We start from the raw sequence: 27,545 nt of genomic DNA, 5'->3' as shown, positions 1-27,545 counted from the left end.
AGATGGCTGTAGGACTGAGCAATACCACCAGGAAGTGAAGTTAGGATGTGTTAAAGGAAGCGAGGAAGGAAGGAAGGAAAGGTTACAAAATGGCCAATGGGTGCTGCATTCCTGTGTTTTTTTTTTTTTAAGCAGCTCTTTTTACTTGTAATTAAACATGAAGTGGTCACTGTGAACATTATCATGTCTAATTAGGAGATTTGCTAACATTGCTGCTGAGAGTCCCAAAGTTGAGGTGAATTAGCAGCACTGGTTGTTTATGATTAAACCCTGGAGGGTATTATTAACGGCGTGGTTTGTGTGTGCGTCAGCAGAAATCCTGCAGCTTTGGTGCAGTCTGGAGGTGGTTTAATCTGTCACAAGAGCGCTGGGCTAATTACCAACTGGTATTGTCTGACCACGCACCCGAAAACATGGATTATCCTCACGCGTAATGACACAGATTCACAGCGTCAGATTAGCTGATTTAGCTTGTGAAACAAACTGTTTTCAAAAGTCATTTTCAACATTTTAACTCTGCTTGAAAGCTGCAGTAAACTCTGGAATATTTTGGGCCTTTTCTAGCTCCCTAGCTTGTGTTTGCATTTTGTGTGACTGTATCAGTAACCTGACCCCTGCCTATCAGTGAGCTGAAGTTCACACAGACAGCTCCGAGCTGTGATAACCTCCTGCTGACACCGAGCTGTTGACTTTAGTTTTATCTGCTGCATCACGAAAGCTCTTCAGACAAAGCTGTCTGTCTGAGTGGTCACGGAGGGGAAATATATGCTCAACTTTCAACAGGTCCCTCACAAACGACATATAATTGTAGCACAGAGTTGTGCCTTCCTGTCTGCCGGCTCATAATGACAAACAGTTGTTGTGTCTCATGTTTATCCACCTGGACCGAGTGTCTGGAGATGGATGCCACTAATCTATACAAAGAAAATGAGGCTTCCTCTATGTCCAACATGTTAAAAAGGACGCTTGAACCAGTCAGTTTAGCACTGAAACTGAAATCACCAGCATCCCTAAACCTCGTCACTTAACGGGTGAAAGAAAAAAAGAATTGGAATTCTATATCTTTTTGCACTGGCCCCGAGCTAATGCATAAACAGAGGTTTACAGTGAAGCTGCACGAATGTGGAATTGATCCTCTCATCTCAATTCAAGCAGTATGGCGTACAAATGAGTTCTCAATCCCTGTTACATCTCAGCGTTTGCTTTTACGTAATGCTGTCGCTCTGTCGCCAGAGATGGTCCTGAGGTTGTTTGTGCAGCTCATGTTACTGCTATCTGTGCTTAGTTTAAAGTGTCGGGTTTGCTTTCCTGTCTCCTCTTCACAACCAAGAGAGACGTTCAACTATGCCTTGTGTTAATCTCCAGCAGGTACGGAAGAACTCTAATCCACACAGGGAATTTGTCTGAGATTTGTGTTCAGAGGAAATTAAAGCCGCTGTTTATTTCCTCTTATAAAGGGGGGAAAGGAAAAAACAATGGTTGGCCTTCACCTTAGCTGTCCTTTACCTAAAGACAGTGTGAGTTGATGAGTGTCGCTCAAATCCTCTAAGTTCAGAGGTCTCGCCTGTCAGCTTAATAACAGCCGACCTGTGATTACTGCTGCCAGCCCAGATGTTGACTTTCCTTATTTAAACCCCTATGATTACTCGGCAAAGAGGCAGCTTATTATGGGATGGAGCATGCGTGTCTCCAACTTATGCTATCCCATGAGTGTAGGTTAAATGCACTGCAACTACCACATGGGGATACAGCCTGAGGTGAAAAGGTATTTGTAAAGAAACTTTTAAATTGTTGACTCCTGTGATGAGATTGCTGTAGCAGCTGTAATTTCAGAGCTAATTGGCGAGGTGAACACCCTGCAGGGTTTAAGTACACATCCCGCACTGCATGAGCCTCGCCTGCCCCGGTCTGGATAGTCTAACTGGTGCAAACAGCACAGCTTGGCACAACCCGCAGTCATGACATGTTAGCTTTCCCATCCATTCTCGGCCCGCTTTATTACACATCAGCGTGTGTGGTTAGGCCCGAGGCAGACTCCATTTATGTTTATCTCTTTCTGTCAAACCGACTGCAATCCATACTTCATGCCCTCCTCTCCTTTGGTATCATAAACACTATCCACATTCCCAATAAAAAAGGCAAACTGAAGCAATTTTGCTTGGTTTGAATTCATTTGTTTCCTGCTTGTTTGAGCTTTGGGTTGCTGCACAACTCCACCTCGGGTTACATCACCCTGACCACCGGGGCTCATCCCGTAAAGTGGTCATTAAAGTCAGAGATCTAAAAAGTATCAAATGTGTAGCCAATACAGCTCCTGTGAGTCCTGTGACTTGAAAACTGCTTTAAGGGTTTCAGAAGTCATTGCAAAATGTCTGCATCATGTAAAAAGAATACACTTTCAAAATATTCTAATGTCCAACGGGACGTCTTAGACCACAGCTTGAAAATATTGACTTCTCTATCATGTAAGACAAAGAAAATGCTGCGAATCTTGAAATTGAATTGTTTAGAAGAAAAAATGATGACCTTGGGGTCAAGGAATAGGACAAATATAATGGCTATTAGCCAATCTGTTGCCATCTATCTTTCATTTCAATGCAGATACATTATTAATGTGTCCAGTGCAATTCAGACTACACACAGTACTCTGAGATCAGTCAGGAATTGATCTTTGGCTGCATGAGAAAAATGGATGGCAGCGAATGTGAAAAGTGTAAATTGCTTGTCTCACACTCCATTAGAGTTGTTAGACCTTCATTTGGCGCTTTTGGACCCGTTCACTGCCACGATAACTTTGCAACGATGAAGACCGGCTTTGTTTAGGTTCTTCGGCATCTTTTATCCTGTTTAAAAGCAAAAATAATCCAGAATAGACCGAATTAGATTGGACTGGAAAATTTTTTTTGTGTAATGAGATTTCCTATGATTGCATTTGCTGAAAGTGATATGAGGCACCAAACACTCACCTTGCTTGCTTGGGAAATTTGAACCAATCAGCCCAGGCTACCCACAATGTATCCAGAATTGTACGACTATTCCAGTATTGATGAGCGTTTCTGAGAAACAGCTGGTGCACTGCCATTTGCTTCCACATATTTAAGTATTTCCTGTAAAAAGTGAAGCTAGGAAGGCCGCTCCCTTCAGGAAGAGCTTAGTCCGCTTTGTCCGACTTTAAGAGGCTTTGCTTCACAAATAAAGTTTATCCCTAACTAAATGACTCATCTGTAATCAACCTGGGCATAGTTCTGGTCATCTAATCAAACAATGAAAAGCTGAAATAATGCAACACATTCAGAATGACATACTGTAAGCATTAGTAATTAGTGAAGGTCAAAGGCAGCACAACGGGAACCAGGTTATCTTGTGATGGGTCCACTGACCCCCACCTTCTCCTTCTGGACACCATCCCACTGACTGAGTGTCTCCCACAGTCACACAAACACATACCAAGTCCCTGTCAGTCCTGACTGTGCAGCATTCCTGGAATAGCTCCACCATTCCTGCTGTGTGACCCTATAACAGTCAGATGAGTCAAGAGAGGGTTAGATACGTAGATGCCAAACAGCAGGGGGGGCTGCCAGGTGGCTCTGCAGATACTCTAGGCCACGAAGCTTAGCTGAAAATCCAATCAGTCACACAGTAATCGCATCATTTGGGGCCTATATGCCCTGTTTTGCTAACTTAACTTTTACTTTTAAAAGAGTCAGAACCTTGGGCTCAGGATGAAATCTTTCACTCTCACCGCTGTCGAGCAGCCGTGGATTGAAGATATATTAGCACAGGATAAGGTACGATGTGTGACAGGACAGAGTCCGAGGAGTCTGTGAGTCAGGTGTTCCTCTTCTTTTTGTTGTGCCCCCGAAGACGCCACTTGTTATGCAAATTCTCTTCAAACCTCTCATTAACGGCACAGTAGATTAGCTCTGTGAGGTGATGATAGGGAGGAGCTGTGTAACCGCCTTTATCCTCCACAGACGGTATGCGTCTGTTGGCTGACAAAGCAGAGACGCATAAACAGACACCGATCTACCACAAACACAGGCTCGCTTGTAGCCTCTGGATTAATCGCCGTACTCATTTAATTCAGACCATTAATTGGCTTAAACGGTAGTGATGACAGAAAATTGATGCTGCTTTACACAGTTGTTAATCGTTCTCTGCCCCGTCTGTGTTAACGAAAACCATTTTTGAGAACGAGAATGATGAGGCGCGTGTCGACAGATCTCACAGCGGTAACCAAAAAGAGGCTGCTGCCTCCGGGCCGTAATTTTTGAGTACGTTTTTACCTTCCTCTGCAGGGGGTTCGAGCTGTTCTGTGGAGTTAACAACAATCAATGATTTTTCTCTCACTCCCCCCCTCCTCAGCCACAGACAGGGGAAGCCCTATTCCCCATGGGACTCCTCCTCCTCCATTAGCAAATTTCTGATCAGCTGCTCTCTCCATCATTAATTCATACGTCTTCCAGCACAGATGCTGGAGGTTGCCTTTAATCATCTGATGTCTCCCCTCTGTCACCACCCCATGCTGGCTGCAGGCACTGGCTGTGCCGTGCGCAGCCGGCTGACTGTACAATAGCAGGGAGGAAACAAAGGAATGAAATGTACGAGAGACATGAAAAGGCACACATTTAACCAACCAAGATTAGTCTGGGAAATCTGTGCTTTGGGGCACTTTTATCTTCCACCAACAACCACTTTTGAGGAATCTTAATGATCAAAATCCTCTCAAACTTTAAGATGAGTTAAAGAAGATGATGAATCACTAGCATCCTGTGTTTGTGATTTGAATTTATGCCAAGATTTGCTGTTTTTAAAAAAAAATGTATTTAGCTTTTAGAAATCCGGCTTTTGACCTGCTACAAATTCTGTGACCCAAATAGGACATTTGCCCAGATTCCCCTCTCAGTCGTCACGTCCAGTCTAGTTAATTAATCTCAACAGCTACTTGGCAGATTCCTCCTTATTCCACTCTCTCATCGTTCAGCAGATACCGTTACCATCCGTGAATTAGGCTATGCTCCCTTTCCCTGGACAAAGCAAAGACCTTCTCCTTTGTTCGAATAAGTGTGGCTGATTCTAAACACAAGTTTTTCAACCATATACACTATTTGTCTTTGCGTGGTTGGATTAACCTCTTCACACTCGAGGCGCTGCCACTTTCCATTTCTTATCCCCCCAGTGGACGACCTCATCAATTCATAGCTCAGACTAAGTAAATCTGAAAAAAAAGAAGAAAATTTCTGTTTTTACCTCAGAATTGCCATATTGTCATATGCATCCAGCTGCCCGAAGAGACATTATCATAAATTAGGCCTATTCAGAAGATAACAATGCAATGATTTGGATAAGGTGACAACCTTTGTGCTACAAGGCCTGATGCAACCGTGCTGCATATTGCTCCTCCATTACATTATCTGAGATTTACCATGTTTCTTTCACATAACTTTTATGTAAACTTTAGAGTTTTTCCTTTTTTTTCTTTTTTACGGGGATGCTGCTGTGACATATGTTCCTCCATTATGCTTACCTCTTCCACATCCAAGCCCTACAGATGACGTACTTGACGGCATTCCAGCTGGGTGCACTCAAACTTCACTCCTACCAGCAGCATCAACAGCCTTTGGCTTGTGTCTGCTGGGCAGATACTCATTCAGCGCTCCCTGAAACCACACTGCGATCCAATATACAAGCTTTTTATGGCTTGTTGTTCCACAGTGTCTGAGTTGGGTTGAGAGTTAATTAGCTTTCATCACTATATCACCTGATATACTGCCTGAACTCGTGCCACGACAGGCAGCCCAGAAAGAGCTCTGGCACCTTGTGCCGTGTATTTCCTTAAATATTTCAGGAGAATTCATTAGAAAAATCACCGGGCTGAATGGCATTATGCAAGCTGCCGAAACTTGAGCCTCAAGCCCCAAGATCGCATCATTGAGCCAGAGTGGCTTCTGTGTCAGAGAGCATGATGGGACGTCAACGGGCAGCCTGTTTTTTGTGGGTCGAATTACTATTGTCAGCTGGTTCTGCCTCAGCAGTGCTGCATGTGGTCAGTGACAGCATTAAGAATTTGAAATTAGCTTGAGCTGGGGACGTCGTGGCAGCAGTTCACGTTTGCTTTTTAAAGGACCTATTAAAACATCTGGCGACCGGAGGCTTGGAAGTGGAGTCAACTGACACCCAGTAATTAAACCCTGTGATGACTGTGCCTCATTACCAAATGTGCTCTGCACTCTCCAATGACTATTATGCAGTAAGTGGCTGTATCCTTGGTTTAGAATAGTTAGTTATGCTTAAGTGGGTAATTCAACTCTTGGGGACTCAACACGAGCTGCTACCCGTGCCTCTTTGTGTCCCAGCTGGCCTTTGTTTGGGATATTTCCGCCTGGTTAACTTCTGAGTCCTCAGTCAGAGGTGGCTGCCTTTGTCCTGACTTAGTGACAGAGCTCCAGAGGATGGAGGGGACAAGGGGGAGCAGTTTTGTTTAGACCATCTGTTGCTGTTGCCGAGACAATTCATCTTGACTTTATACCCTCCTGCCTCAGACTCTTTGGACGCACACATACGCTGACATACAAAGAATGACAAGTGGACAAACACATCTGATTTAGGCCCCAGTCAGTGGCAAACTTCTCAAATTATACTGGCAGATGGTTACAGATAGTTAAATCCCAGTGTTTATCTAAGATTTGTCAACACAACATACAGATTAACAGCGGAGTGTCTTCGGTCGGAGCCCTCTTCAACCATAAGGACCAGCATAAAAGGTCATTCCAACCCACCACAGCAGCCTCACATAAGCCTTTTGTTCTTTTACCTCAACAATATATAATTTCCCCTTCAGGGATAAATAAAGTATTATTAAATTCAGCTCAATAGTTCATTTGATGATTTCCCCAATAGCTATTGGTTTCATTGTGACCATATTTGATGTCTTTAGCCATAATTCAATTATGCGATTAGAATTTTTATCTTTATTTTTCGGCTTAAAATCTTAGAGACGTTTGTTGTAAAAGTGAAAAAAGTAACATTCTGGATCATGTGACGATAAGAGTGTTCTCAACTGAACTGCCTTTTAACATGGAGAAATGATTAAGCTTAAGGCTAGTGCACAAGTCAAATCCAAAAGAAGGATCGATTAGCTTGCCATCTGGACCCCAAGCTTCACTGGAGTACCAGTAGTGGGCATACTACTGAACACTAGTAGAGTTGCATTCAGGTCAACGCAAGACCAACTCCTTGTAGAACAGATTGAGTTGTGAACGTGACAAAAATGTGAAAAAAGTCTGGACCTGAATTCTCAAAGTGGATTGCGACCATCGCTTTGGGGAACAAGGTTCACTACTGGCAGAATCTTTGGTTTGTGTAATGCAGGGCTCACATGTTTCGACTTCAGTTTTGCCTGAGATTTTATTATCAGGTTGAGGGGGGCGATTTCCCAGAGAGAAAATTTAGAAGTGAAAGAATGCCTCGAATGTTTTGTCACACATTCCGCAGCCTCCTAATGCACCACAAGGATTGAGCCCACAGGTGGGGAGAGCTTTCTGTTGTGGGGCACTGCTGTGGATATTTCTCCTAAATGTTACCAGACTTGTTTGTGGAATAAAGTCACTAAGGGGGTCAAAAAGATGCGTCAGTCTCCTGTTTTTGTGAATTTGCTTTTCATTAAGCTAGAAAATGCATGTGCATACTAAGACTTTAGATGCCTAAACCTAACCAGGCAGCTGTAGTGTCTACACTAGATTAAGATTTTTCTGTTCCTAAACCTAACCAAATGGTGAGTGAAAAGAAAAAGGTCCCACAGTGTTCCGAAATCAGGTTTCAATCAACTGCATTACTTCCACCATCTCTCCAACCTCCTTTGACAGACATGATTGCGGGTTCTTCTGCTAAGCTGGTATGAACATCTTAAACATCTTGCTTCGTGGGTTCAAGTTTTGTTTTTTACGTGAATTAATTAGAAGTCCATTCTTGATTTTTTTTTTTTTTTTTTTTTTAATGTATTTATTTATTTTAAATATGTGTACAGGGGGTGTTGTTTAACAAGATGTATCTGTAAGATGGAGCAGGCATCCTGTTCAGAAAGGTCTTCATTCACTTTACATGAAAATCCCTGGGATTCTAAGTCAGCAATAGAACAATATTAGAATTGCAAAATTTTCCTAAAAATGATGGGGAGCTGGAAAGTACAGCTATGAGCCATCCCACTGCTTTCCAAGTTATGGCTTGCCCGCTGTCTTTTTCTGTGGTATGGTATGTAATCTACGATGTTACAACATGCTGCTGTTTCTTTGTCAGCTTCACAGTTTGCGTCATGAGCACAAAAAACCTGACAAGGACTAGGAATTTTCTGCTGAATTTAGGCCCATCCCGCAATTCATTCAGTTACATAACAGCAACTGAGCTTCTTAAACTCTTCAGAGTAAACACTATTAATCTGCTCACTGGACTCACGTGAAGCAGCTTTTCCCTGAATGAGCCATGCGTGTTAAGCTGGTACCAGGCAGTAACGGCTGCCCACTGGTATGAAAGTCACCGATCGTCTCATCTTAAACGGAAACTCTTAATGTGTGGCCATGTGTTGCAGAGCACCTCTGTTATGAATCCGTCCTGATGTTTCTGTTTGTGTGTCTCTTTTTCCAGACAATAGGAGGCGGGACATTGTCAACTGCCCGCACCCTTCCTCTTCCCCTCTCACTCCCCCTCAGCCTCCTCCTAATTTACACGACCCCCTCTGTCTCACTCCACGTTGTCCCCTGCGGCTCGAGAGCCACATTTAGCTCTGCTCCATTAGCCGGCTGGAAGGGAAAAAAATTCTTGATGGAAAAGTGTTTTTTTTTTGTTTTTTTTACAGTGGTTGGTTAGACTGCTGAGTGCTGCTTTGTCCAAAAAAAGCCCAAATCACAAATTAAAGAAAGGATCTAAGACCAGTCAGCAGTTTAAGCTGCTGAGCTAATTAATTTGAAATGAACTACCTTTTGGTTGGATAATTCCCTCTTTCTGTCTGTGTTTCAGCAGATTGAATTTCTCATACAGTAAATGGCTCGGGCATTAAACAAAAGCATCTTGATCTTTCTTCTGACCCTGGTGGAAGACACTTTAGTGCTCCGGGGATGAGTGTATGTGCACACGTGGCAGCCTGTTGTTAATAGTTAATGAGGATTGATGTCTGAAAGTGGTGACCTTGTATAAGGTTTCCTAGTGGAATCCATGCATATTGATCTTTTCAGTTTGATGCTCTGTTGGACACACAATTCCCTTTTGCTCCATGCTTCCCTGGCCACCTCATTAGTAGCACTTGTGATGATTAATGGTTGCTCAGTTACAAGCTTCTTGAGTGATGGTGTAACAAAAAAACATTTTTTTCTTCAAGACTGAGGAAGTTATCCATTTTGGAAATACACTTCTGTTCCTTCTGCAGGTAGGAAGGTTGCTTTTTTTCTTGTCACCACATTTTAAAACTGTAAATAGTATTTATTTATTTATTTTTTTGTCGTGTCATGTTTCACAAACGTCAACTCATGTAATAAATAAAAAGGTTCTGACAGATAGATGCAAAGAAAGCCAGGCCAACTTTATGCTATGCTAACTGGTCTCAGTCTGCTAACACATACTTGTTATATTGACTGTCTCGTCTGTTTTTTTCTGCAAAAGAAATGCAAAATATTCCTTTTAAAGGGTATATATTTTTATCTTTGCCAAATTTGAATTTTAGTCATCCAAAACGGATCAACCCCTGCTTCACCATCGAGGCAGCACAGGCCTTAGCGCTCATCTGCTGCAATCATTCAAACGCAGCTCAGTCTATAAATGTACCATCACTGTAAGGAAACGACAGCTCATCTGAGCAATCAGCCTCAGATTCCTGTTTTTGCTCCTGGTTACTGAGCTGCTAACAAACATGTCTGGGAAGGTCAGTGACTCCACATGGATACATAAACACAGGACACCCGGCTGGCCAGACCAGCCGTATAGTGCTGGTGTTAATGTCTGTCTGGAGGCAGAATCTGATCCCACTAATGTTGGAAAGTGTATTGTGGTTTTTCCGACTGCAATGTACAGTGGGGGGGGGGGAAGATGGCGAGGAGAGACGCATTTGATTTTATTGATTGATTTGCTATAGTGCAGAAAGCTTATTCAGGGCCTGCAATCTTCTCTTGCAGTCCCCGAGTGACCAACCAAAGACTGAAATCCATTTTGAAACTTTTACTGAGCATGTGTGACTGTGAACGGTAGGTTTAGTCTCTGGCATGCCTTGAGTATGAGAGCCTGGCAAACAACTTGCCTCCTGTTTTATCAGGAGGATAGTTTGGGCTTGGTAAGGCAGTGGCTGTGTGGTATGTAGTGGCAAACAATGTTGAAGAAAAAAGAGAAAATTTAACATTAGTATTTGTTTTTATTGCTATGTGCTCTTTTTGGGGGGTTGGGACAAATACCACTCCAAGCCTTGTGTATGAATGCTAAGGTTGTTGTGCTGTTATTATGTTGCAGGGAGCCCATGTCTGGTTGAGACACAAAGAGCAGCTCCTCCCCTCCACTGTCAGCTCTTGTGATGATTTGTCCCTGGTCCTCACCACCGACTATGGGAAGGTAAGAAGATTTCTTTTCCCCTTTTGTTGTCCTGGATTCCCTTTCGACCGTTCCAAACGCACACCTGCCCCAGTGTGCACCACAAAGCATTTTCAAGGATGGTTTAAGGATGAAGCGTTTGCAAACCCACCCTGTGACCAACGTTATTTGTAAAATAAAATCTCTTTTTCCATTTTTTTGTGAAGATATAAAGTCCTATGGCCCATTCTGTATGTGTGAGGTACCTAATTGTTTGCACACATGTTTCTTTTGAGGGCTCTGTGGTGGGATCAACACCTTTTGTAATAAAGTAAGAATGACAGGAATGGAGTCCCAGTGACAAGTCTTATGGCTGAGCTTATCAGTTTGGCAGCGCGTGGAGGTCTTTGTGTCTGGAGGAAATCCTGTTAGAGAGGCTGGGAGATGAAGGAAGAGAGAGAGAGAGAGACAGAGAGAGAGAGAGACGGAGAGAGAGAGAGAGAGAGGCAGCTATGAACAGTTAAAAAAAATAATTTCCCACTCATATGTCCGTCTGTCAGAGACAGTAGATAAAAAGCATCAAAGTTGTCCCATCTTGTGGAATGTCTTTGTACTGAGCAAACCCACAGAGTTGTGCTCGTCCATTAGCTCCATAAAGCTAATGACTGTCCAGCTAAACTCAGCCGCATGTATTGAGAGTAAAGGGCCATATTCTGTCCACATGAGTCCCAACAGTAGCAGCCTCTGCCTTTTGATGGTTATAAGCCCAAACCCAATAGTTTTTCCTTTGTTTTTCTAAAGAAGTGCATTACATATTGTGGAAATGGCCAAGCTATGTGGGTGGAGCATCATTTTTTTTAATGTTTATTTTGAAATCAAACTTCAAGCATGAGTATTTACTTGATATCTAAGAGGTGTGGCATGTGGTGACAAATGGAAAAAAAATTATTACACAACACTACAGTTTTCACTCATCAGTGTCGATTTGCAGTGGAAAAAATCCATTTCAGGACCCTGGCAACATCATGTCTCTCCACATCTGTACGCTGAACTGCCTGAGCAAAAGATAACAGTCAGACACATCCCAGACTTGTTCATGGCTCTAAAACCATCATCAAACCTGCTGATGAAAGGCTTGTGGTTGTTGTGATCAGGGACAACAGTGAATCGAAAAAAAATAAGAAATCTTGTGCCAGGCTCGGTGGAAGTGAAAACAAGCTGACCTTCAACACCGTGAATACCAGCGAGTTGGCTCATAGAGGACCTTGGGAAATCTATGTACTGTGATTTCTGAACCTTTTGTGGGGTGGAACTATGTTCTTTTGAAAGGTTTTATTGATGATTGTTGAGGCCTTTGTGTTCCATATTTGGCCAGAATCCCCCATAGGTGTTCAGACTGGTGAAGATTTGGTGACTAAAAAGGCCACAGGATATGACTCGCATCATATCCAAACTCTTGAAACCACTCTGTGACCCATCATACCCAAAGGATGAGAATGTCCTTGAAGAGACTCCCAGATCAGGGTAGTGTGCTAAATTAGAGTTCTATTGTAATGGGTCTGTGAGACGGCGGATACTAACTCATCCTCACAGCCCTTTTTGGATATTTTGTAATGTCTCTGTGGTCAGTGGTAGGGATGCTTGCAGTGTGAGAAGTCAACCATATGTTGCCTAAAGGGCAAGGACGTGACTGACCAGTGAAATATGACTGGAGACTGTGCGGTACTGCTCCCCCCTCAGCTGGAAATTTAAAAAGACAACATTGGGTTAATGTGACACCACATTTTTATGACAGGAAGGGTTGAATCTGACCTGATGCTTGACTGTCCCATATGAACTTAACACGTGAGCTCAGGATGCTGGTTATCTGGACAGACATATGGGTGTCTCCTCTGTTTTCTAGTCCTAAGATTCTGGAATGAAAAGAATGTAGGACTGTGAAACACACTGTCTACACCTTCGGGATCCCTGGCTGACCTTATGGGATTCTCTGATCCTTACTTGACGTACATCTGAGGCTTATTGGCATTTCCTGATCCAAGCGGTGTCTTTTATTTAATCCAGCTTTTCTGTAAAGAACAGACCATTCTATCTGCGTGTGTGTGAGTGTGTTTGGGTGGCGTGCGAGTCTGTCTTTGGAGCATGTCAGAAGGAGTTTGCTAAGTGCATTGTGGCAGCATATTTTCACTTTCCTGGGGGGTACCATTATCCATTGTTTCTACTGCATGAGTGTTCAGTTTGACTCCAGAGAGCACCACCACCACCAGAGTGTCTTCACCCACATGGCCTTAACGGGCTGACCTGACTCCTGTCAAATTAACCTTCATATAGATTGCATATATATGCAGATCTGCATTCATCACCGTCTCCTCTCTGGTACAACTGGTTCAGTTTGTTTTGAGTGGGCAAGTAAGATACAGCAGACACACTGAAAGGCAGAGCTAAGGTTTTGGTTTATCGAGAAGATGCATCCATCTGTGTGTGTGTATATGTGTGTGTTTTGTGAGGCCAGATGGCACCAGCTGGAGGGGTGTACATGAAAAGAAAAGCGGAGAGAAGAGAAGCGACTTTGTCACCTGAACTAAATACCTGCTGCTGGTGATGTCATGTTCTCTTACTGGATAGCAAGTTATTGTGTTGGTAGACAACAGTCGGTTATCATTTTCACAGTATGTAGTGATGCTCAAATACATATGTTTCATTTGGCGATGGGTTAAGTTCTTTTTACGCAAAACCGACAAAATTGCCTCAGTTTCTTGATTATGAGGAGTGATTATTTTTGTCTGACAATGGTGAGCTTTGAGAAGCTGCAGTGGGCGTAATGTTTATTAATCATTTTTAGATCAGCTGATGACTGACCTCAATGAACTCATCAAAAAGATTAGTTTTTTTATGCTTAGTTTTGCTTGTTGGCGAATTCTATTTATCGCCAATGAAAGTGAACAAATTTGACCACAGTCTTCAGACATAAAGCCTCTGTGGTTTTTGAATAGGTCATTGATGGTCCTTCAGTCTTTTCTGGATGATCGGTCAATGGAGCCTTTAAATGGGCCTTTATGTGCATTCACGAGTGCGCTGAGAGAAATAACAGGCTCACACAAACCCTCCGCATATGTGTGTGGGGGATACAACATTTATTTAGATGTAAATTTGCTACACGTGGCAGATTTGTGGTTGCAAAGTTAAACTCCTCCACTGCTTTTATGTTTTCACAGTTTTCAGCATCAATATGGCTCCCCTCCCTTTCTTTCCCCCCTCTCCCGGGTCTGGGTGGGATCCCCCAGCAGCAGATGGAGTCACTGTAAGACCGAGGGGGTCAGACGCAGCTAGAAAAGAGAAGAAGAGAGAGCCGGGGGGGGGGGGGGGGTGCAAAAACAGACACTGACGAACAAAAAAAAAGACTGTCTGTGATTTATTTTTTTTGTGTGTCCACGTGTCTCTGCCGAGAGCTGGAGCGTGTCTGACAGTAGAGCACGAGTCTGAGGGGCAGAGGCTGACTCCACCTACAGTATGTGTGAATATTCAGTAGTGCCGGCTGAACAAAGCGCAGCACTAGGGTGTGGTTTCAGTGAAGATGGAACAAAAGGAAACGACATCCTTGCTGAGAGAAAGTTTCAAATCCAGTCGGTTGCTGTTGCTTCATCATTAGAATGAGCTCTTTTCGCTCTTCGGCCTTTATCGTTTTGGTGAGAATTTAGATTTTCTCAGCATAAACAATTAAAATGTTGTTTTTTTTTACCCCCAGAATTTACAACAATTACTTTCAGTCGGAAAATGATGTTAAAAGGATTTTCACAATGAAAAATTGTGTGTAATTATCTAATCTAGCTGTCAGTTAACCACCACATATGACAGAAAAAAATCTAAATGCATCCTCACATTTCTTATTAACCGGATAAACTAGACGGCGGTTGTTTTAGTTTAAGAATCATTTTGACTGTCATGACAGTTGATCAGGTTTTCTGTTATATTCTCAGCTGTAATTCTGACCTTGTGTAAAACATGTAACATTCCTATTGTCCATTCATTTGTAAATGAAAATAGAAATACTAGAAACTCCCCCAACTTATTCTTTAGGCTCAGATGCTTTTAATAGTTTGATCACACATTTCATTTAAAAAAAAAAAAAGAGCTTTTGTAAGAGTTTTCTCCTCCCCCCTTTATTTGCAACATACCATCAATCAACACCAAAGCCTTTGGGGGTGTTGCATTTTTCTGCCATGTGTCCAGCCACGTGCGCAGCAGCGTAGTTTTCAAGGGTCAACGCCAGGCTCCATTTGGAGAGCATTGATCAGTACAGCAGAAACCTGACTGATCGATCATGACGCACATGCTGCTGTAAATGGCATGAAGCAGAGTCTGGCTGCCATTGCACCGCCCCAGTCATCGACATCGATGAAGCTTCGTCCGCCTTAGGGGCGAGAGTTACGGTCGCCGTCAAAGGCCTGCTCGGCTCTGACTGGACCCGAAATCCAAGAGGAAATCGTGTAACTGTGTTAATCTTGTGCCGATTTCAATTCAAAGTAAATTTGTGTGTTTTCTGGAGACTGAAAACCAGTAAAAAATAATACAGGAGGCAGTGTACTTTGTGATAGTAACTAACAGAACATTATGTATCTAGATTATCTATGCTCCAAGTATTCTTTTAGTCATATCAACAGCATAACCTTTACTCTGTAAATTATAATCCAACACATTTATGGAACTATAAAGAGATTTTTAAGCCCTGATGAGAAATGCTGTGGCTTTGAGGACAGAGTTCAGTGACCCAATCTCGCAGGCACGTCACGCGCAATGAAACCAAGACCACAGTGGGTCAAAACAGAGGAATGTGAAACCCCCTTTTGATGCAGAAACCTCCAGCTCAGCTTCCCATGAGCGTCTCTGATGTTTCGGGCATGAAAAAGTCCCTGAGGGGTTGCTTTGTGAAATTTGAACAGTGACTTATTTAAAGGCCATCAAAACTGAAGGTTTTACAAGGTGATGCAGGCGGGCATATGACAACACACACACACACACACACACAAAAAAATCTGAACAGATAATCTTTCTCCCTTGTGTTCAGTTTTTTTTTATGACACAATGATGAAGGCGCCTCCCAAGCACACGGCTCATTGCGTGTTTGCTTATAGCCTCTTTGTTTTCCTTCTGAAGCTCGAGCTGAAATGGAGAGCAATCTTGTCCTGTTTTCACTTGTAGTTGTTTGTTAACCTGTATGAACTAATAACTCAGCCACTTTGAACTTGTACTTTGGGAATGTGAAGAATGCTAACAGACAGCGGAGGTAGCGTGGGTGTCGGTGCTTTGTTTGCGTGGGGGGGCGCTGGAAACTAAATCTGGTCAACAGAAGTGAATTCAGACCTGGGAAGGGTTTATTTTGACCATTTCACTGTATATTTTGATTCCCCCCCTTGAGAGTATCAGAAATGTAATATTTTCCCTTTTTATTCAACAGAAAAATATAATAATATAGTCTGCAATATGTTTGCAAACCGACATCACTGAGTCTGTTCACCCTGTAGTTTTTTTTCACTTGAGCTGCTGTTATTTCATAATCAGCACTTGTGGCTACGTGAGGTCATTGTTTGTCAAATCTGTCAAAATATCCCAGAAAAGAAGATAGGTTTGTGCGTGACAACTTTTCCAGCATGAGTCTACCCAAGCAGGCGTTTGCAGTGGCATCAGCCGCATTAAATGCTGGAGTGAAAGGCCTGTTTGATTTAGTAGTCACTCAGGCCCTATCTTGGACTTGGACCAATTTGCTAGAAGCAGGGGTGGAGTTAAACCGAACGTTTAGGGACATCTGGCCGCAAATCTGCAAGCTTTTGGACAATGACATCACATGCAGCACACGCTGCTTTTCCCTCAGGTCAACAGCCTTTTACAAACCTTATTACCACAGCAACATCGAGCAACCCACTGATGACTGCATCGTTAGTCTGCTTTTGTCTCAGTTTGCGCCGATCCTCAAATCGACATAGACGGCTACCAGACCAAAGACTATAGAAGGCCTTCTTCACATTTTTTGTGCAGACTCATTTCAGCTGATTAATGAAAGAATGTAATTATTGTGTTTTTAATCATCCGGCCTTTGAACAACACAGCTCCAGTCACACTGTTAATTATTAAGTATGCTTGCACTATGAAATCACTTGTAGGTGATGTAATGTGGAACCTGCTCCACTCTAGATAATGCATAATATTTTTTAGATATCTTTTTTCTACACCAATCTGGCGTGCCCTCATGAATTATTTCTTGAGCCGAAACGACTGCATGAGAAGAGCAGAAATCGGCACTTGGAGTTGTCCTAAGATTTGATGAGATTTTTGAGATGTGATCCCGCTGACGTTTTAACATCTTTCAGCTTATTGTTTTGTTTTTACACCCCGCGACTGCTTTCAGATACAAAAGATCTGCTCTGCTCATGGCAAGGGTGTGCCCAGCACCAAATGGCAGCTAGCTGCTTGCTAATCCGTGCAAGCTAATGAACAACAAAAGAGAGCATAAGGGAGAGTCAATATTGGCCATTTATCGGGTGTCCAGAAACACGACGTGCTGCTCCAAGTCTGCTGGACTGTATTGATTTGTATAGAGCTTGATTACATTAATCTTGTGTGCACTGGCTGTTCTACTGCCACCGTGTGGTTGACACATTTTTGATGCTGCTTTAAATATGATGCTTCGACATTATTTGATAGCACAGACTCATTACTTGTACTTTCAAAGAAACTCTTTTCAAACCTTCCCTTCAGCAGCAGCAGCCTGTCTGCACTGACTCAGCGGTTCTTTGAAACCCAATGTCTGCCCTCAACTGGGACGCATTTCCATATGCCTGTAGACCCTACGATAATGCACTGAGAAGCCACAGTTCCACAGTTCCAGCCTCCATGAGTATTGATCTGGAAACTGCTTCTCATCAAGTGACCAACATAGCAGTCTGCTTGTCTTCTTATCTCATCGCTGGTGCATTAGAGCTCTAATAGCCACAAAGTCTGCAAGGCTTTCTCTCCATTTCCTTTGGTTTAGTCGAGGCGCTGTTAGATATCCCCCTTTCCCTCATCTGTCGCTGTGTCCAATTTGCTTTGTTGCTGCAATGAAAGGATTTGTTGACAGAGAGGACTTGTACTTGTCCTGGTATGAAGTTAGCGGGCACAGACGAGCATCACTTTTTCACCTCCGATTTTCCTGTAAGATCTTGTGAATCTGCCTGTGATGCATGCAGTGGGAGTCTGAGGTTGTGCCAGCAGAGTGATTAACATCTTTAACTTGTTCACCTGCCTGATAAAGCTGCTCTATGACGCTGCTGGCTGTTTTTCAACCATTGTTTGCTCAGACTGCACATACTGAAAGTGTTCATGAGGTGGTTGTGGTGGACAGTGTGTCTTACCCATAATAGTCTGATGTATTACAGCCCAAAAGCAATCTACATAATCAAATGTTCATTACTTGACCAAGATAATATAATCTTTTGTGTCAAAGCCTCAACTCTTTGGCCACTGAGGAGCTCCGATGAGCACAAAATTAGGATTTTGCGAGGATAAACACAAGACGAGATGTAAAACAATGGGCACTTAATACATTGAATAAAAAGGTAAAGATATCTAACATGCAGACGTTTCCTGTTATTTTCTTTTTCAAACAAGCCAAGAACAAAAACGCTGTTGTGCAACAGGCGGTCTATTTCTTGATAGGAATGTGGACGTGTGATTGCATTTTCAAGAAAAATTTTCAGCTGTGACATTTAGTTTCTCTAAATGTGAATTTTTTTTATTTTTTTGTGTGCGTGCGCCGTTTCAGGTGATCCATCTGCAGAGGGAGGAACTGAACAGAGAGACGGTGTACCCGATGCACCCCAGCAGCATCCATGGAGTAGAGGACATGTCTACACTGGCAGAGCTGCACGAAGCCGCCATCATGCACAACCTCTGTCTGCGCTACCAGAAAGACAACATCTATGTGAGTCTCAGCCAGTGAGCGCCACCACAAGTAGCCTGGAATCTGTTGTTTTTTTATGCGATTTTCCTTTTTTTTCCCCTGGGCAATAAAAGCACGAATGCACGAATAGAAGTAGGACAAATCAACCGGGAAGGAGTCGGAGTCAAATGAGATGCAACAACAAAAACACTTTTTTTTTTGCTGGAAAACAATGTGAAACTTGAACAGAAACTAACAAAGTAGACAGCAAGATGGTACACGTGTAAAACTATCAAATAACGCTTTAAATATAGATAAACCCTTGAAGGAAGTGAACCTCTGCGAGTGTATTCAGATCATTTATGTTTGTTTTATCCGCACTCTCCCTCTGGGTTGCTGCGCCGAGGCCCCTCTGAAACATTATCCAGTCTTTATTAAAATAGTCACGTGGTATCCATCTATTTGGAAATCCTATCTTCTAATCTCATCTCGGAGGGTTAGTGTGGTCTGTTCGCATGGCATCGCAGAATAGTTTCATTGTGGCACGATGACCCAAAAACACACTTTTCAGAGGAACTTTTCCCCAAAGCGCATTACCTGAGCAGGACCAGTGGATGCTGAAATATTAGCAGCCTTACCGCAAACTAGGTCACATGCGGTAGTAGAGAGGACTATTACTGACTGCGGTCATTGTATCAAATAATCTGCAGAGCTAATGGTGCTAATTAATTGTACGAGCGAGCTCATGCAAAAGTGCACTGCTTGACAAAGTGTTAAGAGTTGCAAATGAGCAAAACACCTAAGCATTTTGATCACAGCATGAATGTCCTGTCATCTTTCATTAATAGTCGTCTCTATTCTTTCTCCCTCATTCTCACATCATTTCCACATCCCTCAGACTAACATAGGTTCGATTCTGGCAGCAGTAAATCCCTATAAGCAGATAGCGGGCCTGTACGACAGCACTGCAGTCGACTTGTACAGCAAGCACCAGATGGGGGAGCTGCCTCCTCATATCTTCGCTGTGGCCAACGAGTGTTACCGCTGCCTGTGGAAAAGACACGACAGCCAGTGTGTGCTCATCAGGTCAGTGGGGACTGCAGGGAAAATACTGGAACTGGCATGAATTTAGATCACAAGAAAGTGTTCTAGTTTATATATATATATCCACTCTTCTCTGTGTCTTCTTTGCATCTTCAGCGGGGAGAGTGGTGCTGGGAAGACAGAGAGCACTAAGCTGCTCCTGAAGTTCCTCTCAGTAATGAGTCAAAACTCAGCTGGTACTCCTCTGTCAGAGAGGACCACCAGAGTGGAGCAGGCACTCGTCCAGAGCAGGTACTGAATTACATCCAACCTCTGACGGGCATAGCCGTGTCGTATTTTCAAGATGCTTCTTCGGATTCTGCCCAGATTGCACACGGATTAGTCCAGAACACAATACCTTCTTCCTGCCAGCCAAGTCCAGACACGCATCTAAATAATGAGAGGATCAAACCTTCTCCCGTGGGTTGCGACAGTGCACGTTGAGGCTCTTTTTCATTTTCTGTGCATGAAAAGAAGCTGAACCGAGGGCAAAACAAGTTTACAAAGTGATCAGCTGATTCTAACTCCTGAGGAAATTCACTGAAGGCGTGAAAACATTGTTTTGCAACTGCCATCTTGTGAAAGATAAAGAGCAACAGTCTTTTTCTTCATTGTATTTTAGTGCTTTTCCTGTTAATATACTGTGAATATATTGTGTAATTCCTCTGGGATAAACCTTTTGCTTATTGAGCTTTTCTTTTGTTCTTTGCCTCTTAATTGGATGGCATTATGAGCATGTTGTTCCTCACCAAAACATGTTCTGATCTCAGCCTCATGTTATTTTTGTACTCTTGAATGTTGTCCCTGCTATATTTTCACAATTATTAATGTTGGTGGGGGATGAAAAACTCTAGGGCACCCCTTAGGTCAGTCAATCCTATGGAAAACCACTGAATTTACAGAATGAATTATTTGTTTTTGGCCCTTTGAGGCACTCATTGTACTGACTGCCTTACAGAATAAGTCCCTCTCAAATGAAAAAAATGTTTAAGTTATTAAGTGAGTCAAGTACAGAATGGATGAACATTAAGGCTCATATACTTCACATTGAATCTGCATGTTGATCCATATCAGTATTGAAGTAGAAACCTCATTTTGCAGTGGCAGGACACATTTCAAAGTCTTCCCGGACGATGTGGAACAGGAAATATCTGTTTTTTTACTGTGTTTTACTTCTGTTTGCAGCCCCATCATGGAAGCGTTTGGGAATGCAAAGACTGTATACAACAATAATTCCAGTCGCTTTGGGAAGTTCATACAGCTCCACTTTTCCCAGAATGGAAATATTCAGGGAGGCTGCATCGTTGACTGTATCCTTTATAAAACAAGTCATACAAACTGTAAAGAAATTACGAAAAAATGGGAAGAAAGTGTTTAGTACAAAGGACAGATGACTTTGATATTTTTTGTGTTTTCCTTGACTTCCAATCATCAGATTTGCTGGAAAAGGTAAGTTTGTGATGAGATAAAACATTCAGTCTTGAGGAAACCTGATATTTAACGTCACCAACATTTAAAGAAATAATCAGCACAACCCCTTCAGTTGTGAAACTGCTTTCTAACCATCTTCTCCCTCTAAGAACCGCGTGGTTCGACAGAATCCTGGCGAGAGAAACTACCACATCTTCTACGCATTGCTTGCAGGGACAGACAAAGACCACAGAGGTTTGTTCTGTTTTGGTAGTTTGTGACCACCTTTTGTCAGGGTTTTTTTGCCTCCTAACACATCAACCAAATCTAGGTCCTAAAGATTTTGTGGCTTATGTGTCAAAATTCTACCTTTTCTGAAGTTGAATAAGAAATTAACTTAACTCGAAAAAGCCATTCAAAGTACTTTTTACACTCTTAACGAATGTTTTAGGTTACTTTTTAACTACATTTACATTTCGTAACATTTAAGTTGTAATGCCTCATTTCTCTGTTTTGCAGACATATACCTCTTGTCTCAAGGTCCTGAGTCTTATCACTACCTGAGTCAGTCGGGCTGCGTTCAGGACAGCAGCCTTGATGACAAACAGCTCTTTAACAGTGTGATGGTAAGGAAGAGGCAGCGAACAGGACTTTTTACTGTATGTGGTTGGCTTTATCTCCAGAGGGCGCCATAACTCTTCAGCTTTAAGGAAACAGAAAAACCTTCCAGAACTAGATATTACTGCCGGGGAACATAAGACTTTGGGAAACATGTTATCTGACTGTTTCATGTTGGGTTTGTAGGAATATTTTGAATTATAGTCAGAGTGAGATGTTTTATTGCTCAGAGGATAAACTAAATGAAGTTCAGCTGATAACTTCAACAGATTTAGCCTCGGATAAGATTTTTGATTGTGACCTTTTGTGTACTTTGTGTGGTTTTACAGGAAGCACTAAAAGTGATGGAATTCACTGAGGAGGAGATCAGAGATGTGTTCAAACTGCTGTCTGCTGTCCTCCAGATGGGCAACATTGAATTCATGACTGCTGGTGGAGCTCAGATCACCTCCAAAGGAGGTAAAGGAAAGAACTAATGAGTCAGGAAATCTATAACAGATCTGCTATGTTTAGTGTGTTAAACTGCCACTTATGGAGATGTTCCACACATTTAATGCCAAGAAACTTTGAGAGAGACAGATAAGAATCAGTGTGGTTTAACATTGCAATATCTGAATTAGGTCCTGTAAGGAAAGTTTCTCAGCAGGAGCTGTGCAGTTTTGCACAACGGTTTAGCAAAAAGAAGGCACAAAAATGAGTAAAAATTATATTTCACAGAGGTGTTCTTTCAAGGCAATTCCAGGTTTATAGTGTGTAATGAGTGCTAACTTGCAGAGTTACTTCAGAGGAAATTATTTGGAAAAGTGTGGGATATTACCAATGTTTAAAACTAGTCTCACACCTCGGAGGTGTATTTTGATCTACTATAACACAGTTCCTATCAACAACTTTAACAAATTGATAACAAATGACATTAGAAAAAAAATTACGTGTTTTTAAAAGTTGAAGCAATTTCTTTGAAAGAGAAATAGTGTATGAGAACATGTTGGGCAAAACATCCTTAGAGGGTTTAGATGTGGAAAGAACACATTTAATTAAAGGGGAAATATGGGAATATAGAGCTTTCAGAGGTTATGTAGTGATATTGGGCCACTCAGCAGTATTACTTCCATGTTTGATTCCTGAGTTTGATTGACATTGCACAAGCAGACAGAGCACTGAACAGGTTGTAACATGAGCTTAAGGCTCCTTTGTTTGCTGTGTCTGACCTCTTTTCCAAAGAACCTGTAAACTATAGTGACTAAAGAGCACCACAGCTCAGACAACAGGGTAGAGTTTCTTATAGACTCCATGGGATCACAGACCATTTGTCACATCTGTTATTCGACGTCAGGAGAAGTCCCCTGAACTACAGTGCAGTACATCTGTGTGTGTTCCAGTGGTCAGTAATGTCAGTGAGCTGCTCGGCCTGGACTCCTTTCAGCTGTCAGAGGTGTTGACCCAGCGCTCCATGATCCTCAGAGGAGAAGAGATCTGCTCCCCCCTCACTGTTGAACAGGTAACAACACATCCGACCTAGCCTCCTCACTCGCTGCACACTAGAAGAACCCTACGGCTAACACAAAACCATTCTGTAACATTTAAGTGTACGATTTTTAAGTTTGGTAATAGCAAATCTGCATATTTGCTGCCCCCTATCCTCTCTTCTCTCCCTCTTCTCCTGTCCCGGTGACACACACCCACACTCGCAGCCTCTCCCCACCGCCCTCCACCACATGCCTCTCCAGATCCCTTGCGTGACTCCCAGCCATTTCCTGCTTTTTGTCTGCCAGATTCCAGGCACAATAAAGCCATCGTGATAGTGATCTGAGTCAAAAGCACAATAGAGCCAATGACTGGCGCTGAAGTGAGACTCTTCTCCTCTGGAGGCAGTACAGCCAGGCACCAAGGCGCTGGCGTGATAATTCATTGCTGCTTCAAATGTCCACGCTGCCGTCTGTAATTAATGGGAATACTCCACAAGTCTTCATATGCATACATTATCCTTTTAACCATATGCCACAAGAACATTCTGACTGACGACAGTCTCCTTCTTGGCTGAGCTCAACCTATTCAGCCCACTCATACTCATAAATGTCACCAAATATGCAGCACGGACCTTTACTATTATCACAGGGACAAGAAAGCCACAAGAAAGCTTTTCACCACCAGACAAAGAACTTGTACTGTCACCCTGCTGCCGCTTGTTGTGCCTGGCCTTTGAAGCAGCTTGTCTCTTAAAAGAGTTCATTATTCCAGTCCTGGAGTCTACAAGAAAGACTTCTTCTCACAACGGCCAGGGGTCACTCCCCCTCACCATCGCCTGCAGCAGCCCGCTTCCCTAGCGCCCTGCACCCCCCCCCCCCCCAATCCCCATCCTGGACAAACAGCCATTCTTCTCACCACTGTGACGAAGATCCTGGAGCCACCAGCACTCCGTTCACACCAGCTAGTTGCAAGAGGCATGATGGATTGCTCAAAAGTCTGGGAGCATTGTTGCTCTGCGTACAGTACACACCGTCGCACTTTTGTTTTCAATTCAAGCACAATACCTGCGGAGGAAGTTTAGCTGGCAAGCTCAGTCTTTTTCTGTTTGTACACGGATGATGTCTGTTTGAAATTTCGACTTCAAGGCAGCTGGAAAATCAGATTTGTGTCAAAGCAGGGGTAAATTTGTACGATAAAACTCTGAGATTTTCTTCCTGAGTTTGTATTCTATATTTATCCACCTCCACGTGTTCGTATTTTCATATGGGGGAGAAAAAAAATACAACAAACAGTAGCTAATAACTACAGCTGTCCAATAAATGAACTATAGTAAGAAGTTCAGCAGGTCACTCTGTGATGTAGAGTTATGGCAGCTTCACTGTGACTGTAAAGAAAGGCAGAGAGAGCCAGAATTTGAATGTTTTGTCAAAACTCACCAAAGGAAATCCTAATCACTGCCCATCACTCTGAAAGTTAAAAGGACAGATGCTCAGAACGAATGAGAAAGTTTTAAAACTTAAAAGTTCTTAAGTATATAATGAATTTAAGAAGCATTTTAGGCACATTCAGCGGGATTCTGTGGGACTGTAAAACCACTTCAGGAAGGTTGATCGAAGTCTGGCCAACTTTCTTGAATTTTACAGTGAAATGATTTTTTTTCTTTTCCACTCACTGAGCTATTCAAAGTAACAGAATTTTTTTATCGTTTCTGTCAGCCATCCATCCGTTTCTGTGTATGAAACTAAAAGCAGTAATGAAATTCTGTTTACGCGTGACTCTGATTTGCCTTTGTTCTTACTGGATTTCTTTGTGAAATGAAATAATACTGCCTGCAGCGCATCAGCCTCGACATATGCAGGCGATGAACAGCGTCTGTCTGTTTCCACAACAGACAGTAGACAGACGCTGACACAACACACCTCTATCTCCGAACCGCTATTTGTTTTATGGAAACACGACCGAGGCCTCACACGCAGCATCAGTCAAAGCAATCAGTGTTTTTAATCTGTTTCATCCCCCATCTGATAGAACTCATTAATTGTTCCATCTACATTAACTTATGTTTTGCTTACAGTTTACAAAGTTTCCATCCTCCTATTAATTATACAATCTATGGTATCCATAGTAACCCGCATGTCTTTGTCATCATCTGCAGGCGGTGGACTCCCGGGACTCTGTTGCCATGGCGCTATATTCTCAGTGTTTTTCCTGGATCATAATGAGGATCAATCAGAAGATCAAAGGGAAGGACAACTTCAAGTCCATCGGCATTCTAGACATCTTCGGCTTTGAGAACTTTGAGGTAAAAAAGCACCCCCGTGCTGCTCGTCTTCTTCCGCAGCTTGTTGCTGAGAATGCAGAAACATTTCTGTTTACTTTTACATTTTTTTTCACAACATCTCTGCTCTACTTTCTGGTTTAAGAAAACTCGGAAGAACACGATTTCCCATAGTTCTGTGCGCCTGTCAGGCTAATCAAAAACATCTGTGAGATAGTGCCGCAGAACATCACCAAACTGCGCAGACAATGACTGCTTTATGCCGATGAACCTTTTTCACCACTGATTTACTGGATATTCAAACACGTGACTCAGAGTTCGTGGAGCAGAAGTGGCTTGTTTGATAGCAAATGATATAGAGATGTTTGCTGAGTTTTCCGAGGCTTTTAAATCAAACAATTTCAGAGTATTTAAATGCATATGCATTAGTAACATTAAACATAATTAAGCTCAATAACAGCAGCTAAATCTGTCTTTATTTTGTTGTATAATGTAACTTTAACAGGTGGTAACATTCCTACACAGGCACGACAGTAGCGTTGCATTTCACATCAGCCAGCAATGACTAACTTGCCAACGCTGAAGAGAGGAACAGCTGAACGACACAAAGTAGGCTACGGCCACTTTGAGGCATCCAGAAAAGTTTTTGATGTTCCGGATTAAAGAGGAACATCTTGTTTAGAGGAAGGATTACTCTCAGGAAAAAGAAGGCAGTTGATGGTGATGACAATGACAGGGAAAGGCAAAAAATGTGCACTCAGCATTCAATAAAAATTGCCTTGTTTTTATGCCACTTGAAAGAAAAACGGAGAAAAATTGTATTTTTCTGCACAGTGATCTGCAAAAGGAGGAAAGTTTCTGTGGTTTCCTTAGATGCACGCTGAACATCTCGAGATTTTGTTTTCAACATTTTACCAAACTTGTAAAGGAAAAAAAAACATTAAATACAAACTATTATCCTATGGGAAAGTTTGTTTTTATGAGGGCATCTCTAAGCTGCTGAACTAATGGCTTTGAACTGCCCTTACATCCTGCAGGTGAACCGCTTCGAACAGTTTAATATCAACTATGCCAATGAGAAACTTCAGGAATATTTCAACAAGCACATCTTCTCGCTGGAGCAGTTGGAGTACAACAGGTAAAAACATACACACAGATACATGTTCATTTGGAGTAAAAGTGGGCTTTGCATGTAGACTGTCCTGCAGACAGATAGGGCTGTGGGTGGAGGGGCCTCCTCAGGACAACACCGGCAAACTGCCAGGCGTTTGGAACTGGTTCAGTTTCTCCCGCAGCCAGTTGTTTTATAGTATAATAGACCAGCAGCCTGCACATGGCTCATTTCATCACATGTCGTGCTGGATAATGCAGCCATTGTGTCTTCGCCGTTGTTTATATTTGTATATATACATGGCGTAACTGTGTGTGTGTGTGTGTGTGCGTGTGTGTCCTCACAGGGAGGGGATCCAGTGGGAGGCCATAGACTGGATGGATAACGCAGAGTGTCTGGATCTCATAGAGAAGGTAACATACAGTCAGATCTTGAGAGAGCAAAGTCATCACTGGGTTCGACCGCTAACCACCAGTCAGAGCGAGCTGACCTAGACGCCACACTGTGCTTACACTGACTTCCATTCCCCACTCTATCATTATATAGTCTCAGTTTGCATGTTGTTTGCACAGTAATGTAAACCAGTCAGCGGCTAGAAGTATGGTTGAAATAAAGGATGACGACAATTTGTTATTTTATACCAGAGTTATAAATTGTGTTAAAATCGAGTTGCTGCAAAGGTGGCCTTGTGTCTGAAAGAATCCCAGAGGGAGCAAAAACACTTCAGCCTTCAATCCTATTCTTACACGGATTTAGCTTCGTTGTCATATTATTACAGCTGCATTAGTGTGTCTGCGTGTAACTGTAGAAATGTGAATCAAAGCATCTCCAAACCATGTGTCTGCTCTGAACTTTTTCTTTTTGAAGAAAGGAGCACATTTGCTGTTTCCTGGTTTTATTGTTATAAGATAAGCTGCCAGATGTGTTCCAGTGGGATTATAACTAGTTTCATCATGACTCCGCTGTGCTTCACCCTCTCTGCTCCTCTGTCTGTCTCCCCTTTAGAAACTGGGCATGTTGGCTCTTATCAACGAGGAGAGTCGCTTCCCCAAAGGCACCGACTACACCCTTCTGGAGAAACTTCACAGCCGACACGCAGTGAGTCCAAACACGAACAC

At 42.6% G+C, this 27,545-nt stretch overlaps 1 protein-coding gene across 1 annotated transcript in view; it reads left to right on the top strand.

The window, feature by feature from the left end:
• Positions 1–27,545, top strand: part of myo10l3 (myosin X, like 3) — a 54,676-nt gene that overhangs the window by 3,175 nt on the left and 23,956 nt on the right. The window contains exons 2-15 of the mRNA XM_072397153.1: positions 10,489–10,587; positions 18,344–18,502; positions 19,359–19,546; positions 19,661–19,795; positions 20,729–20,853; positions 20,979–20,992; positions 21,124–21,208; positions 21,473–21,579; positions 21,901–22,030; positions 22,951–23,069; positions 25,194–25,340; positions 26,354–26,454; positions 26,774–26,840; positions 27,433–27,525. Coding sequence (XP_072253254.1) covers positions 10,489–10,587; positions 18,344–18,502; positions 19,359–19,546; positions 19,661–19,795; positions 20,729–20,853; positions 20,979–20,992; positions 21,124–21,208; positions 21,473–21,579; positions 21,901–22,030; positions 22,951–23,069; positions 25,194–25,340; positions 26,354–26,454; positions 26,774–26,840; positions 27,433–27,525 — 1,569 coding nt within the window. The remainder of the gene's footprint in view (positions 1–10,488; positions 10,588–18,343; positions 18,503–19,358; positions 19,547–19,660; positions 19,796–20,728; positions 20,854–20,978; positions 20,993–21,123; positions 21,209–21,472; positions 21,580–21,900; positions 22,031–22,950; positions 23,070–25,193; positions 25,341–26,353; positions 26,455–26,773; positions 26,841–27,432; positions 27,526–27,545) is intronic.

The sequence above is a fragment of the Leuresthes tenuis genome, unplaced genomic scaffold, assembly GCF_036924035.1.
Source record: "Leuresthes tenuis unplaced genomic scaffold, fLeuTen1.0.hap1 SCAF_12, whole genome shotgun sequence".
NCBI classification, from domain to species: Eukaryota; Metazoa; Chordata; class Actinopteri; order Atheriniformes; family Atherinopsidae; genus Leuresthes; species Leuresthes tenuis.
Note: the sequence above shows the minus strand (reverse complement) of the source record. Positions and strands in the feature narration are given on the sequence as shown.